General features: G+C 40.2%; 1 protein-coding gene and 1 non-coding gene across 3 annotated transcripts in view; both read left to right on the top strand.

Annotated features, from left to right (window-relative positions):
* The window catches only part of MME (membrane metalloendopeptidase), a 117,308-nt gene that overhangs the window by 55,572 nt on the left and 42,873 nt on the right, over nucleotides 1–18,863 (top strand). For both annotated transcript variants that reach the window (XM_045297587.1, XM_004704133.2), the window contains exons 8-14: nucleotides 448–513; nucleotides 10,994–11,128; nucleotides 13,023–13,124; nucleotides 15,634–15,770; nucleotides 15,882–15,975; nucleotides 17,108–17,236; nucleotides 17,957–18,055. In XM_045297587.1, the coding sequence (XP_045153522.1) occupies nucleotides 448–513; nucleotides 10,994–11,128; nucleotides 13,023–13,124; nucleotides 15,634–15,770; nucleotides 15,882–15,975; nucleotides 17,108–17,236; nucleotides 17,957–18,055 (762 nt within the window). The remainder of the gene's footprint in view (nucleotides 1–447; nucleotides 514–10,993; nucleotides 11,129–13,022; nucleotides 13,125–15,633; nucleotides 15,771–15,881; nucleotides 15,976–17,107; nucleotides 17,237–17,956; nucleotides 18,056–18,863) is intronic.
* On the top strand, nucleotides 14,493–14,683 carry LOC115872182. The gene has a single exon (XR_004047718.1). It is a non-coding gene; the product is annotated as a U2 spliceosomal RNA (small nuclear RNA).

Here is an 18,863-nt window from a genome sequence, read left to right on the forward strand (position 1 = left end):
AGACCTGCAGAGATAATAACATGCACAAAAACAAGACAGAGCATAACCAAGCAACAATATACAACAAAACAACAATAAACCAGTGACAGAAATCAAAACAAAACACAACAAGAGAGAAAAGCTTGTAGTTCAGTGATTATTTGTTGGCCTTTAGGAGTGTTTTCCCTTATGGAGACTCTCCGTGTATATTTTTTGTTAAAGTCTTGTTTGATTTCTCCAAATATCTGCAGCACGATCATCCAGATCCTGTTACCGCCCATCAGCACAACACACAGAGTATGGAAATCATCACCTGCCTATGTCTCCATGCCTGATTATTTCTCTTATAAAAATTAAGGAGATTGTGATCTTTCTCAGAGGATAGGCATGATTATATTTCATCCACCTGTTCTATTTCAGTTGAATAGTTTATTCTCTTTTGTCTTTTTTTGTTTTGTTTTCTAATAGTTTGACCAGCCTCGACTTGGCCTCCCTTCCCGGGACTACTATGAATGCACTGGTATCTATGCAGAGGTAAAACAAACCAACAAATAACTTAACAAAATGATCTGGTAGACATTTATGAATAATCAAAAAGACGAAGGTCGCATTTACAGTTTGCCTGCTTATGTTGTTTTCTCAGGATAGATACTTAAAAATCACATATAGTTGAGGCGCTACCTTTAAAAAGTAGGCTCAGTAGAGTGAAAGAAGTTATTTTAAGAAACAAAATTCCTTATTTGTGCATTGATTCTTGGTATTTAAAGTAGATGACCCATTTTTAAAAGTCCATTTTCCGGGGTTTAATTAGTCTATAATAAATATATATATAAAGAAAGAGTTAACAGCTTAGGGTAGAGCTGAGTTGGACCAGGGTGTGGTACAGCAAAAGACTTCCTTTAATGCTGCATCCTTACTTTGCTTTCTAACTTGACTTTCAGAGGACTTTTACAGTAGGAGTATCAAGTTCAGAGCAACCTTCACAACTACCTCTTGCCTCTAGCATTGACCTGCTAGCCATTGGGGTCACACCTTCAGATTGAAAGCTCTGCTCCACTGCAGTGCTGGGACCCCAATGTTCTTCTCTCCTGTTGATCTAGATGCAATATTCTTTGATGTTTTACATGTGCCTGGTCAAAGTTGGTCCATTGGTGCCCTGTTCTCATTTCTGGCCACAAGGGAAAAGCAAAGAACGAAGGTTGTGAACAGGTGGTTTTTATTGTTGTAAGTGGTGAAGCAGTTACATGCATCTCAGCACATATTCCATTGGTTAGAATGGAGGAATGGTTTCATCACCATGCCTAAGTGCCATGACAGAGGATTCCCCAAAATAGTTGCCTTCCAATTGATTCCAACTCATGGTGGCCCCATGTATGTCAGAGTATAACTGTTCACAGAATGAGAATGGCTGCGACTTCTCTGAAATTAGGCCAGGCCTTTCTTCCAATGTACCTCTGAGTGAATTAGAACCAACAACCTTTTGGTTAGTAGCTTAACCACTTGTGCTACCTCTGGACTCTTGTGCCTTCATAAAGCTCAGTTGGCAGTTTGGAAATTTCTATTCCTATGTTAGACAGGGTTCTCTAGAGAAACAAAACCAGGACACTAATGATTTTTTAAGAAATAAACAATTAAATTATAAAGCAGTACAAATGGCTCAGTGCAACTCACTCCTGTGAGACAGTTGTGAGACACTGGCAGCCCTTCAAGTCTTGAGGGTTGCTGGGTAGTCCTCTGTAGAGCAATTCAGGCTATCCAGGCACAGGCAGCAAACAGCAAGGCAGGTCACCAACAGTCAGCCAGATGACAGGGTCTGGCTCAAGAGATGTACATTCCAAAAGTGTGGCAAAGCAGGCATTGAAGGAACCTCAAACTACAGCGACACAGTCCATGGGTTAGGTGTCCCACAGGTAGTATAGCTTGCAAATTGAGGCAGAGAACAAGCTAAGGCACACTGGTCTGATCATCAAAGAGCAAGAGACAAGAAAGGCGAGGTTCACTGAGCCGTTTATCTCTCTGCCCTTCAATTAATCCCACATGTGCTCATTAGCCAGGTTACCACAATAAACCTACCTATCACAATTACTAAACAGAAAAATGAGAGTATGGAGGCCCCTGAGTCTTTATCAGTGTCTGGCAGAGTTTGCATCCAATCAAGATAACATCGCATTTTGAGTCACGTAGCACAGTGGTGATCAAATCTAGGATCAGTAATAAGAATACCTCTATCTATGGAATTACAGCCCAGGTGTGTGTGGAGTTTAAGGTGAGTAATCCAGGGTGCAGTCATAAAACTGGAAGTCAAACTTTTGTCTTTTTTTTCCCCGTTACATTAGCCCTTGGTTCTTTAAATCAACAAAACTGTAGTGAAAACTCAGCATCACAGGACTTTCCTGCCCATAAGTTACCCACTACAGGTAGTTGCCCTCCAGTGCCTGGGAGCGGACTAACAGCCATGTGGCAAATTCCGTGCCCTGCGCCCAGTCCATCACCACTGGTTTGATCCCTGGATTCTTTCCACTCTTCTCAGCCTTAGGCCCCTTTTCCATTAATGCTCTGGACTGCAAGCAAGCTCCTTCCAGTTGAAGGGAATTTGGATATGAGAAAAAATCTACCTGTCATTCCAGACATGAATAAATACTGGAATGTTTCTATATCCTCCTTGCCCTTTTTGACATCATTTTTTCCTGGAGAGGTAGATTGCTATTTTTTAAAAAATCTTAATTTTCTCTTATTTCCCAAATTTCTTCTCAATCTCCACCACTTGCAGTCCCTCATGTAAATTTCCCATTATTTTATTGACAATGACCAAAGGAAGTTTTAGGAATAGGCATTGGGTCACTACATGGTTTTTGCCAAGAACGGGGTTCTTATTTTGAGCCGAGAATTCTAGCTTCTTTACCTGTAGCTCTAACCTGTGCCTTGAAAACGATAGTTTTGAGTATGAGGTTCTGCCTCTGTGCTTTGGGAACTGGTGATGGGCGAAGGTCACCTCTGCCCTCCAATCAAAATAACCCTATGGTGCTTTATATGACAAGACCCTGTTGTCGGAAAAGACTGGGTAAACCACCACGGTAAGCTGGGATCTGAGCAATCTTGACTCCCCACTTTTACAGCTTCCCACAGCAACCATCAGCAGACTGGCACCTCATCTAGTTGTAATCCTTCACTCCCTCTGGCCCTAACACTAAGTGTGAGTCCCCAATGCTTTTACTAAGCAGAATTGCCCGAAACGAACCCATTAAACACTTATAGATCTCCCTGGCTAAATCATAATCCCCAATCCAAACTCAGGCACGTGGTGACAATACCCCACTGCCACCAAGTTGGTTCCGACTCACTGGGACCCTATTTCCGGTTTCTGAAGCTGCAAATATGAACAGGGACAGATAGCCTCATATTTCTGGCTTGATGGATGGTGGCAATAACATCTGCAATTACTTATGGAGATCATTTGTACTGATAGAAACACTTTTTTGGTGTTCTTAATACCTCAAAAATGGAAGTTTTGCGTGCGTCATTTGTATGTCATCCGCAATATGAAAGTGCCGTGCATGGTGGCAATAAAAGTAGAAAACTCATTTGGTTTTCAAGAAGTATTTCTCATTTCATTTCTTGAGCACAAAATCAATTCTTTCTCATGTTAAAGGCATTTCTACTTCTAAAGTTTTATTATTATTATTATTATTATTATTGTACTTTTAAATGTTAAATTTTGAGAAATGTGTGTTGTATTCCCCTGGTTATAATTTTTAACTTAAATACCTCAGTTCTTTTTCAATGATGTCCTTTTCCACTCAATTAAAGAGGGAACCGTGCCTAAGGCAATCAAAATTCAAAAGATATATGTGCTTGTGTTTTTCCAATGACAGGATCATATGTTTTCCTGCATAATTAAAGTTAGTCTTGCACAGATTTTTAAGAGCTAAATGGGACACTGGAGAATTTAGCCCACCACTCCTCTGATAAATGAGGATACTGAGACCCAAAGAGGTTAAGTGACTTGCTTATGGTCATAAATTAGAAGATACATGTGTCTGTTAGAGAAAATTAATTTAAACAATAGAAAACGACTCAGTTTATTAAAATAGAGGCTATTTTTGTTTTTTGTTGTCTGGTCTCGAGAAGCTCACCTAATTAATAAGTTTTATGCATGAATCAGGCACAGCTGTTTCCAACATTCAAGTCTCATCTTCCAGTTAGGGACCAAATAAATCCCACCTGAATTTAGAGAACATCTCAAGAAGTGGTTGACTCACTAGACACTGATGCATGTGGACCTGATAAGTCAAGAACATCTCAGATGAAGGAAGTAGAGGGTCATCAAAAAGATGATGATGAAGAGACGTGGAAGAGATGTGGAAACAAAGTTTGAAAATACAGTTGCTAAAGCAAATGGAAGAAATGGTGGAAAGACCTGACCAAAAATGTTCACAAGGGAATTCACAGAAACAAAGTAAAAAGTCATCGTGAAATATGCAAAGACCTGGAGTTCAATAGCCAAAAAGTAAGAACACACTCAGCAGATGACATCAGGTGAAATATGAAATGAAAGCAGTGAAAGAAATGAAGAAAAATCAAGTCTCCAGCTGTAATATTGAAGGAGTCTATGGGCCAAATATTGGGCAATGTAGAAAATAGCATCAAAAAAAGATGGAAGCATAGTCACTATACCAAAAGAATTGGCTGGTGCTTAGCCATTACATAATTCACCTATGATCAAGGATCAATGATATTCAATGGAAGAGTCCAAACTCCAGGAAAGGCAAGGCTCCAGGAAATGACAAAATACCAAATAAATGTTTCAAACAGCTAATAGAACACCGGAAGCATTCACTCGTGTATACTAAGGAATTTGGAATACAGCTACCCAGCAAACCAACTGGAAGAGATCCATATTTGTACCTATTCCACAGAAAAAGAATCCAAGAGAAGGTGCAGAGTCTCAAATGGAAGTAAAAGTTTGCCGAAGATAATTCAAAAACATCTGTAACATTACATTGACAGAGAACTGCCAGACATCCAGGCCAGATTTAGAAGAGGATATGTAACAAATGATATCATAGCTGACCTTAGATGAATCTTGGCTGAAAGCAGAGAATACCAGAAAGATGTTTAATTTTTTGTTGGCTATGCAAAGGCATTTGACCTTGTGAATCATAACAAACTATGGGCAACCAGTGGGAATTGCAGCGCACTTCGTTGTATCCTGTGGATCCTGTCCCAGAGGCAGTCATTTGAATAGAACAAGGTACTATTGCATGGTTTTAGATCGAGAAGGTATATTTCAGACATGCATGTGCTACCGAACTTAATCTGTATGTTGAGCAAATCATTTGACAAACGATTAAAGGAAATATAGCTCTGCATCAGGATTGCCAGAAGTTTGACCAAACCCTGCTTACTGAGAGCAAGGGACTTAAAGCACTTGCTGATGAAAATTAAAGACTGTTGCTCTCAGTATGGATTACAACTGAAGGTAAAGAAAACAAAAATCCTCACAACTGGATCTATAGGAAGCATCGTGATGAACAGAGAAAAGATTGAAGTTGTCAAAGAGTTCATTTAACTTGACTCCATAGTCAACGCCCATGGAAAGAACACTAAAAAAATCAATGTGTTGCCTTGGCAAATAGACTACACTCAATCAATGTACAATGTTAAAGAGCAGAGGTGTCACCTTGGTGACTAAGTTAGACAAGCCATGGTATTTTCAACCACCTCAGATGCATATGGAAGTTGGACATTGAATAAGGTAGGTCCACAGGGAAACATGACTGAGAGTTGAATGGACTGCCAGAAGAACAAACAAATCTATATTGGAAGAATGCTTCTTAGAAATGACGATGGCAGAACTTCCCCTTATACTTTGGTCATGTGACAAGGAGACACCAGGCCTGGAAAAAGACATCATGCTTGCTAAAGTAGTAGGGCACCAAAAAAGACAAAGGCTTGGACACGGGGGATCGACACAGTGGCTGCAATAGTGGGCTCAAGCATAGCAGTGGCAAGGATGGTGCCATGCCAGGCAGTGTGTCATTCTCTTGTAGCGCTCGCTCTCTCACTGCCTTCCAGGCAGTGCTGACTCATGGCGACCCTCCTGTTGGTTTCCAAGACTGGAACTGTCTGCAGGAGTAGAAAGTCCAGTCTTCCTTCCATGGAGATGCTGGTGGTTTCAAAGTGCTGACTATGCAGATCACAGCCCAACTCGTGCCTACTACACCATGCGGGCTCCTCGTTCTCTTATCTATAGGGCCATTATTAGTCACAACAGAGTCCACAGCACCTAACTACAACAACAAATGCTGAAAAGTTATTAAGGGACCTGAGATCATCTTAAAGTACAAAAAGTTGAGTAGCCCCATAGAAAGGACCCTTGTTGTCATGGAGCCCATAGTCTATTAGAAAGAGACAGGTAATACAAAACCAGCAAATAAGAGGATTTGGTAAGTTGTGATGAAGTATTATAAAAGTGACTCTGACAGGTGATATGAGTGGAAGTGGGGCTGGTGGGTAACTTAGACGTGATTGTATTTGGGTTTTTTAGTGCTGTGTGGAGAAGGTCAGGTCACCTGGTAGTCCAGGTGAAAGATGGCGGTGGACTTGGAGAAGGGGAAGGGGAGTTGGGACCTGTGAGCTGGCCCAGGATCACTTCTGCACGTGGCCCTCTTAGTGGGACATGGTTTTTGTGCTGTTGTAAACAGCTCAGTGGATTTAGCAAGCAGATCTGTGGTAAGCTGGTGAAAGGGTGTAACATAACATCTCTCTTGATAAGATCGATCTTGGAAGGGTAGCGGCGGACCTTTTATTACCTGGTCACCAAGTGACTCATAATCAGGAGCGTTTCCCTAATCTAAATATCTGTATTTCATAAAACACAGTGTCATTGTTGTTAGCAGCCCAGCTGGTTTCCACGTATAAGAACTTCATGTACAGCAAAAACAAAATTCTGCCAGCTCTTGTACCATTGTCATGCCTTGCTAGGTTTTTAAAAGTCCATTTAAGCTATTGTATCAATCCACATTTTTTTGAAACTTGGGACTTAGTGAATACGATTAGAATTTATTTTAAAACGGATGAGTTCCGTTTGTTTAAAAAAAACATAAAACTATATTTGATTTATCAAAAGCATGCACTAAACCCTAGTAATTCTATAATTGGCATCCCGATGACGCTCCAAGTTCTCCTAATAACCCCCCAGAAGCTCCGACTAACCTCCCTGTGAGTGCACGGGGGAATCACCATTCTGTGTTTCTTCTGCTGCAGGGTCTTTCTTGGGGATGTTTTTTAAAAAATAACATGATTATGCTTTTATACTATAAGTGTGTTTTAAAGCCCCTAGAACAGCTGTGGGATTCTCTTAGGTCTGCAGTCCTTCCATGGAAGCAAGTCGATATGCTGCTCACACGAGAAAATGTTTGTATGTCTTTTTGATAGGAAACTTCTTTTCTTTTCTGCATTGTATCTCATTCAAAATCAGTCCCCCATGTGTTTCCCAGGAAACTTCCTGTAACACTACGAAATATCTCCTAGCACCAGTGTGCTAAAAATACCATAGTTCTCTGATTCTTGACTTCATGGCTCTCCCCTTTTTGCCTTTCTTCAAGGGGAAGGTTGACGTTTTGTAAGAGTTGGGTGTTACAGAGCAGAGGATTTGGATGTGAACCATTGGGTTTGCATGTAGTTGGAATACCAAGGTCCCTTTTACCAGTCTCTTTGGCTGGAAAGCGTTTTGTTGCTCCCTGGATCTTGTTTCCTCTCCTTCATAACAAGTTAAGACCACAGTAGTCAAATGGCAAGTCTAACAAGCATCAATCTCCCTCCTACACCCAGCCCTCTCCCCACCCCCTCCCCCGGGCACTGCCCAGCCAGGAAAGAAGAGTTCAAGTTCTATCCTCCATTGCTTGCCTTCCAAAATGAAGATAGTTCTAATGAAAACGACAATTTTTGGTTGTGAATGTTAGTTCATGTTTTCTCAATGGCAGTGTGTGCTTAAAACCCCACAAACTTACTCTTATTTGAATTCCACCCAATCATTTACAAGAAACTATTGCTTTTGAACCTGCTGTTGCAAGTATTGGAATCTACAACATTAATAAACCAAAAGGAAAAGGCCAGTGAGGTGTTTGTGTGGATCTTCATCACTTAGGATCATGAATTACAACCTCAGACTTCAAAAACGCCTCCAGAGAAAGCAATCATTGGCTTCCATCCTAGTAACTGATTGCTCTCTCAGTGACAAAACAAGAAAGAAAAAAATTCATTTAAACAACCAATCCTGGATAATGTCCTTCTTAATGTGAAATCTTAATGTTAGAATGTAAAAAAAATTCTCAAATCATGACAACTATAATCACTTGACACATCTAGAAGTGTCTCAAGGAAGAAGATGAAAGCCTTGAGATAGATTCATATTTTCTAAAAAACATTGAACCATGGTAGTCCGCCTGGGTTTGGGTTTTTGACGACTACTAGATTCACTTGAAGGAGCTTTGGGGGTGTTGTGGGTTTTGCATTTGGCCAAAAAACAAAAGATCATCGAGTCCGGTGGTCCTCCGGAGAAAGAGGAGCCTTTCTGTTCCCCAAGAGGTACAGTCTCAGGGAGTCACGGGCAGTTCTAGTCTGCTTTAGAGGGTTGTTCTGAGTCAGAATGGACTCCGTTGCCATGAGTGAGTGAGATTAATTTGAAAGCCAGCAGGTTGGCAATATACTAATCCATGCACAGACTTTAAACGATCATAGTTCAGTGGTTACCAGGTACTATTCAATATTCAATCAACAAGCAAATTGCACTCACTGCCGTCAAACTGGTTCCAATTCATTGTGACTCAGTAAGACAGTAGAACTGTCTTGGGAGGTTTTTGAAACGAAATCTTTACAATAGGAAGCCCCACCTTTCTCCCAAAGAGCAACTGCTGGTTTTGAACTGTCCACTTTGCGGTTCGGAGCCCAACTCATAATAACCTGTGCTACTGGGCAATCGAGCCCTTAAAAAGTAGTGTATTCCATGAAGCTGTACTAAGTATTCAGGCATCCCAGAAGTCAGTGATGTCGTATGCTTGCTGTTTTCTCGAAATTTTACTAACTCAGCAGGGTCGAAGCATGATCCGGTGTCCTTGTGCTTGTCTTATGCCAATTTCTATAGTTTTCACATCTTGTAAGGCCACAAATCTGGTTAGCAGAATCAACCAAGTGCATAAGAGGATTCCGATTATTGTTTTCTCACCTCATTAACAATAGCATCCAATCCATGTAGCACAGAAAAATCTCAATAGCTCAGGGACATGTCAAATTATTATCTCTTTCCTAGTTGGTATTTATTGCCCGACAAAGGCAGACAGATGTATAAGTGTTTCAATTTACATGCTGTTAGCTCAAAACACTGCCTACTTACGCTTTGGAGTAGCATGGTCATCTCATGAGGTGTGAACTTGGGATATTTATTTACTATACATGGAATATGTATTGCGATTACCTGTCAATAGGAAAAGGATAAAATCGATAAGACTGTGGATAACATTTTCCTTTTATTCCTGTGACCTTAGATATTTAGGTTTCAATAGCTGGAGAAAAAATGTTTGCTTTGCTAGGTAGCAGATCCTTAGGTAGAGATACTAGCGAGCTCTTCATTTCTAAAAAGAGGACCCCTCTTCCCGGGGAACTATGGAGTTGGAATTTAATGAAGGTTACAAGATGCCATTATTAAATCTTACCTAAGCTTGTTCTCTTTACATTCAAATCCACAAGTTCTTTGAACATTTTGCTTAGGATCTAGTTTGATAGAATACATTTTTCCTTTTCTTCCTAGTCTTAGGCTTGATAGACTTATTTGTCACTATAAATTCAGCTGTGCCTTTGCAGTCACAATACCTACAGGTCTGCCCCTTTCACTGATACGCAGTTGGTGGAGTTATAAAACCCTCTTGAAAACGAAGGCGTTAACTGTAACCACCCTTTCTATTCATCTGTGAACATGCCTGACAGACAAGGCGAGCCCGTTTGTTCTGTGCTGTCTGACATGCAAGGGCTCTTCAGTAATCACTTTACCTGCTGTAGTCAGGGTTCAGCTGGGAACTGGAATACGGAGTACATTTTGTTGAAGTGGGATCCTATCTTTTTAAATTGCTGATGGGGAGGGAGGGGAGGGCCAGTGAAGAGTCATGGATTTAGACTTACAAAGCGGAGCTCCGTTTCCTTTCGAAGCAGCATTCCACTCTGAGCCGCTGTGTGGGAGAAGGGGGGATGTTGTCTGCCCCAGTAGAGACCCATCGTCTGACATCCGTCATAAGGTCACTGTGAGTTGGAATCAACCCAAGGGCAGTGGGTTTGGTTTTTGCATTCTTTACCGTGTTACAAGGTACATGAGGATAAACTTGGGTTCTTGGAAACGTTTTCATAGTAAAATGTTTCTTTATATATTGATATAAAATGGTCCTTACTAGTAAAATGTCACAGTAACAAGAGCCAGTTAGGGAAGTAAGCGAAAGCCACCAGCGTGTTTCAGAGGTGCCCAGGAGAACACAGTCTCCTAACCATGACGCTGCCTGGACTGAGGAGATGTGGTTTTAGGCATTTGAGGCCATCGCTTAAGGAGTGATTTGCAAAGTAACGGCACTATGTTTGAGCAGAGGAAACAGAAAAAAAATTGGTAAAGCAATTTATTGTAATCGAAGAAAAAAACAGATATATGCTGTTACTCACCAAGTATATTATCACTGCTATTTCTCATTAAGAAAATTTAAAATATCTTGATAGAAAATGACAATCTCTTCAACCAAGTGGTTATAAATGAGTTCTTTCACAGTGCTGCTTTACTGCACTGCTCTGATTCAAAGAAGTTACACCTTCTAAGAAGTTGTACAAATAACTTATTTTGGAATTTAGGAGTTTCTGAGTTACGGGGATTTATCTGTGAAGAAGATTTAATAAAGAAAAAAAAAGTTAAGCCTAAGTACAGTGAAGAATACTTAGGCGTGTCTCCAGTAATTTACTCCTGTTTTTCCCCCCTTCGCAGGCGTGCACAGCGTACGTGGAGTTCATGATTGCCGTGGCCACACTGGTTCGTCAGGAAAGGAATCTGCCCGTCAACCACAGCCAGATTTCTTTAGAAATGGAAACTGTGATGGCACTGGAAAAAGACATTGCCAATGTAAAGCATACTTTCTCGGATACACTGAATAATCTGTAGCTATCTCCACCCCTCCCACTTCTTCCTATCATATTCTAAGGGTAAAATGGAAATTCTGTTCAACTCCTTAACCAAATGATAAAAATACATGCCTCTTAGTGGATCACTGACTTTGAAAGAAGATTGGAAACTGCAGAATTATCTAGTCAAGTGGGAGTCTATCATCCAAGATGCACACTACATTTGGCAAATTAAATTCCATACATTTAGTTACCTGTTGTAAGTCAATTTCATCAAAATCCTGATGTTTGTAGTCAAGCTGTCGTTAAGATGCCCTTGAGAATCGGCACACCTGACTGGTCACTATTCAAAAAAGTTGCTTCAGCTTTTATTTGTTCAGATTGACTCTATTTTATTTTCAAGTTTAAGGCGATCACAGAGGTTGCCTCTATCCCTTTGAGACATCACTTTGGGAAGACATGAGCACCTGGACATTGTCCACGTGGCGAGGGGACACCATGAAATTGAGACCTGCAGGCTCCTGAGCTCGAGGAGCTCAGATGAGAGACTTGTAGCAAATCCTCAGTGATGTGACCCCGAACTTTCTCTACCCTCATGATGCCTGGGACCTTTTCTTCTCTGACATTCCCTTGATGGTTTCTGCCGTCTTACTGAGTGACCTCTGAGCCTGAGCAGTGCTAGGTGTTGATTGAACCCTTAGTCGATTCAGGCTCAGGTCCCTCTGACATTGCAAACAACAATCCCTTGCTACTGCCATTCTGACCTCATCAGTCTTGGGAACTGAAGACTTTGAAGGCTGACTGTAGGTTCTCTAGAATGACATGAAAACAGAACTCGCCAATCAGAACCAGCTGGTCCTTGGGGCTGCAGCTGGATGAGTAGCACGTTAAGAATAACACAATCTTCCAGGCGGTTCTGTGTTGGTAACAATCGCTAGAAGAGAAGGGTGCCCTACTGGGGTGTTCACCCCTTGCACCTTGCAAGCCATGTTCTCCCTTAAGCTATCTCAGCTCAGTGTTAGTGCTGTATTATTGGTACCTATTCCTTTCCTCTCCTAGCATCCAAGATTCGACTTGCATCCCCAAAACATCTTTAGATGCCCTAAGTATCTCTCACAGTGCCCAGCATGGTAGTGTATGCAAGGGACAGTCAGCAGATACTTTTTAAACAACTGAATAACTAAGTGCCCCAAAAGGGAAATGAAAGCCAATGTCACTGAGAAATCACTTTCACTTCTAAGCCTTCATCTTTGGCCTCTTAATTTTTCTTGTTTTACGTACTAACCTGGGAGTGACTGCTATTTTTTTCTGTTCTCTTTAGAGATTCAGTGAAAATACGTAATAAACCTGAGGTTATTGATTGTAGGGCGCTAAACTAGTTAGGCAGAGTCACAAAAATAGAAGTTGTTACTCTCTTCAGATACCTTGAAACCTAACTCTCCGACTTAAAAGGAATTTTGTGCCTAAATTCCTGCAGAGACTATTGATTTCAAGGGGGTGGAGACTGGATTTTAAGTGGGATACTGGCTAATGGGGAAAGATAATATTTGAGCAACAAATTGTGCATGATTATATCTAAGAAACTTGTCAAGCGAGGAAAGATCTTCAAGAAGGAAGGAGCCAACCATTCGCTGTAAAAGAAGACTGTACATATTGTTTATGTGTTTGGGCAGGTATTCAAATAGAAAATATGTCTTAAGAACTTTAAACATGACATCTTTGAAAAGCTCTTATATTTCCTGTTGCTTTTTTGATATGACAATAAGGTATAAGACAAATGTAACACATAAAGTTTTGATGTATATGTCTGAGGGTTTGGATTTTTTCCTCTTATAGAGCTGTGGTTTTTAAAAGAATTTTTGGTTTTTAATAACAATCAAATTTTAAATTCATAGGCTACCGCTAAACCAGAAGATAGAAATGATCCAATGCTTCTTTATAATAAAATGACAATGACCCAGATCCAAAATAACTTCTCATTAGAGATTGATGGAAAGGTAAGTAGCAAGTTCTTTGTACTCTTATTTGTCATTTCTTAAAATTTTAACATTGTGATGCCGTTTCCTAAAATTAATTAGCATCTATTGAAATTGATTGAACTTCAAAATTAATTTAGAGGATATCAACCATTTGACTTAATGACAGCACCCAAAAACTCTCATTAGATCATTATGATTATGATAAGTTAGAATTGAATTTCAAAGGTAAAATTCCTTTCAAGCCAACTATTTAATAATACTAGAAATTTTAGAAAAGGGCAGAAAATGTGAGAGACCAATATAGACTTATCTCACTAGAACAACCAAATAGAAAGGCACTCGGTTTCTTCCTAACACTGAACAAGAACCTTTACTCCTGGCGCTTGCCACGTTCTCATGAAGGCTCTCCATGGAGGTGTGCGGTGCGAACGAATGGAGATGTTGTCTCAAAGTGGGCAGAAGAAACTTCTTCTTCTTTTTTTAAAATCATTTTATTGGGGGCTTGGACAATTCCTATCACAATCCACACATCCATCCATCATGTCAAGCACATATGTACATTTGTTGCCATCATCATTCTCAAAACACTTGCCTTCTTCTTGAGCCTTTAATATCGGCTGCTCATTTCCCCCCTCCCTCCCAAGAACCTTTCTTAGATTCCATTTATAACGAGCAATTGACATCATACTTGTAATTCCGTAGCTAGTGTGCACTGGGTTTGGGAGCCTACGTATTTATTTTTGTGTCGTCTTGCTAAACATGATCAGGAAATGAAGCAGCATTCATGAGAAAGGGTTAAAAAAAACCCAAAACCTCATTCAGTGGCACATTTAGGGATTATCTTTGGTGCTAATTATTGTGAACAATACTTGAAGATCATACGTAGCCTACCGAGCTAAGCATTTCTCACATACAACATTTTTATATAATTAGTGCTTAATAAATATGTTTTGAGAAAGAGTCTCAATCACCAAAAGAAACCAAGAAAAGGACACAGTACTTCATACTTGTTTAGAAAGTGACTGATATATTCATAATTTTACAATAACAGAATATTGCTTAACTTAAATATTCTGAAACACTAAAACGTGGCATTAAAAAAAAGCTTTTCATGATCTCCGTGTTTTTGTTTTCTCTTATTTGTGTTGATAAGTAAATAGCCACACATACAACGTGAGAAATGAGAGAAAATCAAGAAACCTTCTGACAACCCCACATCCACCTCTGAGGATTAGAGGTTCACGAGGAAACACTGTAGACCAAATGCCGATGTTTAAAATGTGTGTTGTTTATCTAAAGCAGACCGTTCTTATTGTATGTATTATAATGTCACTACCTCTCCACTAATATGTATTATCTTATTAAGTTTATTCAAAGCTGCCGTTAATCGCTTCTCGGTCTTTTGGCTAAGATCAAGTGCAGCATCTGTTCTTATCAGTTTAATATGTGATACGTTCTCTATCTGAGGACAACATAGTAAATGTATTTTGCAAGTAGGAGTTGGCCTAGGAGCTTGCTTCCATCCGCTCCACGCATCAACCTGGTATTGTGGTACCTTCAGGAATGGGGCAGCCTCTTGGGGGGGGGGGGTTCCTATAAAAAAGAAGGAAGAAAAAGCTGTCCGTAAAAAAAGATAAATAGTACATTTTCTTTGCATTGAAATATGTACAGAGATAAGCACTTATGGGAGAAAGCTGGGCTTTCTATTTTCATAAGCAGGGGTCCTCAAACTTTCTAAACGGGGTCAGTTCACTGTCCCTCAGACCCGTTGAAGGGCTGGAATATAGTTTTTAAAAAACGCTATGAGCAAATTCCTAGTCACACTGCACATATCTTATTTTGAAGTAAAAAACAAAACAGGGCAAAAACACCCGGCGGGCCGGATAAATGTCCTTGGCGGGCCGCATGTGGCCCACGGGCCATAGTTTGAGGACGCCTGCGCCCATAAAGAGTTACAGTCTTGTTAATCCACAGGGGCAGTTCTACCCTGTCCTACAGGGCCACGATGAGCTGGTATCAACTCCGTGGCAGTGAGTTTGGATTTTTTTGGTCTAAGCACAAACATGTATTTCAATTCTTGCCTTAAAAATTAAAGGAAGGCTTATTTGTGTGTGTGTGGCAAAACCATATACAACAAAACATTGTTTATCTGTTTTTACATGTATAATTCAGTGATAATAAGTACAGTCCCTGTGTAGGGAGCTACCCTTTTAAAATGGTTTCTTTTATTTTTTTATTTTTTTAGACCAAGAAGATGTCATTAGGCTAATTTCTAGTTGCATAGTGTTATTTGAGGCTTTATGTTTTAATTCTGCTATCTAAACAATCATGTGGTAGAACTTTTTTTTTTCTCCCCCACACTGATGGAAATAATTGAGGGAAATTCCCAAATAAATAGCAAGCTGGCTATGGTGTAATGATGTAACTGGCACCCTTGAAGGTCTGACCCTCTAGCCATAATTGAATCTGAGAGCCAAAGGGAGAAATCTATAATTACTGAATGCTTTGTGCCTGCTTGTTTCCCCAGCCATTCAGCTGGTCAAATTTCACAAATGAAATCATGTCAACAGTGAATATTAATATTCCCAACGAAGAAGAAGTGATTGTTTATGCTCCAGAATATCTAACCAAACTGAAACTCATTCTTACCAAATATTCTGCCAGGTAGGTATTTCAGAATGCCCGTACCCTCAAAATATGCAATTCATATCACTCTTGAGAAGCTGTGCAGCCTCATCTTTTCTGTTGCTGGGTGGTGGGGTTTTTTCCACACAGAGATCTTCAAAACTTAATGTCCTGGCGGTTCATAATGGATCTTGTAAGCAGCCTAAGCCGGAACTACAAGGAGTCCAGAAATGCTTTTCGCAAGGTGAAGAAAACAACCAAACCCTCTCTTTTCTTAAGACCTGGAGCATAAAGAGATACATGGGTATCCCGTGGGCACCACTCAAATGTGGTGAGCGTTGTCAAGAGGCAAACTGCTTGATGTTGCTTCTTTGGCCTATGCTTAGGATGGATGGCCTGGGGGGTGGGGGTGGGGGGATCCATGTCCGCGGCTCTTGCCGCCTTAGGCTTATCTCCTGTGGCACTACGAATGTGTTGTAAGGTCAGGGTTTGCAGTTGAGCCATTCATGAAAGAATACCAGCTTGATTGTGCCTGTGGGAAAAGTAACTGCACTGTTACTTTTATCAATGAATGCAATTTTCTGGTCCTCTCAGTGCACTAGACATACACAGATGGGCTACATTCGTGTCAACAGGTGGATGAGAGTACACCTACCTGGAGCTAGCCTAGGGGCTTTGCTTAGACTGTAACTACATTATTTAAAAATATTATTTTAGGCTTATTTTGAGAGACTAAGGAAGAAAGGACTCTAGCCGACACGATGTGTGGCGTTCGTGAATAGAAAATCACGTGGGTTTGGTGTTCATGAATAGTTAGCATGGTAGTTGGCGGGCATGATTGATGGAACGTTTTCTGTTTTTCTCCCTTAAAAGAAAACGTAGGCAATATACATATATATTTTAATTAAACAATGTAGAACTGGTGTCCTGACCTATCTTGAAGCTGATATTGGTCCTTAAATTTATACATATCTAGTTCTCCTAAAATTTAGCTAAAACATTAAGGAGCAGAATTGTGTTTTCTTATTTTACCAGCTATCCCCTCTGGTACATTTTTTGAACATTACTTCTCATTTATGTTTATGCAGTCATAACAGTGTTTTTCCCCCTAAAGCTATCTAAGAGGCTATTAACTTGTAATGGCCCAAAATTTCATTGGGCTGTATTACTGAAGAAATATACTAATTTATATATAAATAAACAATCCAGCCAGATTGCGTTTTACTATAGGGCAGGGATGTATGACTGTGAGAAGTGATTAGCTTCAAGAATGTAAAGGGGACATAAAGCATAAAACGTTAATAGGAAATATGTGTTCTTGCTCTGCACCGACCCCCAACTCTCGGTCAAGCACCATTGTCTCTAACCTTCCACAGGCACTTTATGGCACGACATCTGAAACGGCCACCTGGAGACGCTGTGTAAACTATGTCAATGGGAATCTGGACGATGCGGTGGGGAGGCTTTACGTGGAAGCAGCCTTTGCTGGGGAGAGTAAACACCTGGTAATGGTTTCTGCGCCAGGAACGATCAGCTGTTTGTTTGCGCTGCTGGGCAATTCAGTAGTCCATAATTTGGCTATGATTTTGCTAACTGGGCAGAAAATCTCTGGATCCTAATTTGCTATTGTTTCTCAATAAATCTCACTCTCCTTCTCCCAAGGGTCTGGCTCTTCCTGTTAGTTCAAAATCCACTTTCCAGAAAAAGTGTATGAAAAGTACTTAGCCACAATGTCTATGGGTATAAACTGTTTGATGAGTTCAATTGAAGTAAGAACAAGGGTTTTCTTAAAAACCTAGAAGGTAAGCTAGGATTTATTTGAGGTATAACAAATGCAGCCAATTGTTTTGTTACTGAGTTGAACACAATGGCACATACAGATACAGCAAAAGAATCTACTCAAGTGATACTTCATGTTTAACTAAACTCCGCTTGGACAAGGGCTGCTAGTTTCTGTTAGTGCTTTTTATGGGGTACTGGAAGCTATTACATTCTGAAGATGTCATTTTTTATTACTGTATATATTAAGATGTATTTAATCAAGAGTGTTAACAGGGGTAGTAATGCTTCCCAAATGCCATTTGTTTAGCTCGTGGTTTGTCTATAAGTCTACATTTATTGTTATTGAGTTGCATAAAGACAGGTTGTAGCTCCATATGTTGAAAATTCATAGTCCAAAGACTAAATACCTGACCTGACCTTGTTGTTTGTTCTCTTGATTGGAGGTTGAGGACTTGATCAGACAGATCCGAGAGGTTTTCATTCAGACTTTAGATGACCTCACTTGGATGGACGCCGAAACCAAAAAGAAGGCTGCAGAAAAGGTAAGAGGCCAGACAGGGCTCTCAGAGAGAAATTTCCTTATGGAAAATTAGGGGGAAAAAACATAAAGAATGCACTATGAAGATGCAAGCTCCTTCAAAATGGTACTATTTCTGATAGTACTTTTCATTGATAAATATTTTTTCCAGGGTTTTAATTTTTTCATGATCTCTTTGTAGCCAACACCTACTCCCTGTGCTCCGTTTAAAATGTTTAACAGGAGTTTTGCATCAAAAGTATTTCAGACATTTTTGGACCTTGAAAGTGGTTTTAAAGTACAGGGCTAATATTTGCATTTCCCTTTTGTCTAAAAAGTCAGCAATCAAGGGGGGAAACCTGTGTGAACAAATAAAGACTTAAAAGTTATCAGCAGTTGCAAGAGCCCTGCCGGTGCAGCAGGTTACACCCTGGGCTCCCGAGTCCACCAGAGAACGTCTGGTTGCAGAGAAAGACGGAGCTTTCTCCTGCTGTAAAGAGTTATGAGCTCGAACAAACACTGGGACAGTTCTCCAGTGTCACTCAGTCAGAATCGACTCTCTGGCAGGAAGTTAGGGTTGAGTCTCTACTAACACTTCATAGAGTCCCTTCTTTTGTGAATCATACTTTAAAAACCTCTTTCAAGGTCCAAAAATGTCTGAAATACTTTTAATGAAAAACTCTTGTTAAACTTTTTTTTTAAATTAAATAATCATTATATTAGGGGCTAATACAACTCATCACGTTCCGTACATACATCATCTGTGTCCAGCATATTAGTACATATGTTGACTTCATCATTCTCACAACACCCGCTTTCCACCCGAGCCCTTG

Source organism: Echinops telfairi, unplaced genomic scaffold (assembly GCF_000313985.2).
Source record: "Echinops telfairi isolate 266 unplaced genomic scaffold, ASM31398v2 ScPeMD7_7420;HRSCAF=8458, whole genome shotgun sequence".
NCBI lineage: Eukaryota > Metazoa > Chordata > Mammalia > Afrosoricida > Tenrecidae > Echinops > Echinops telfairi.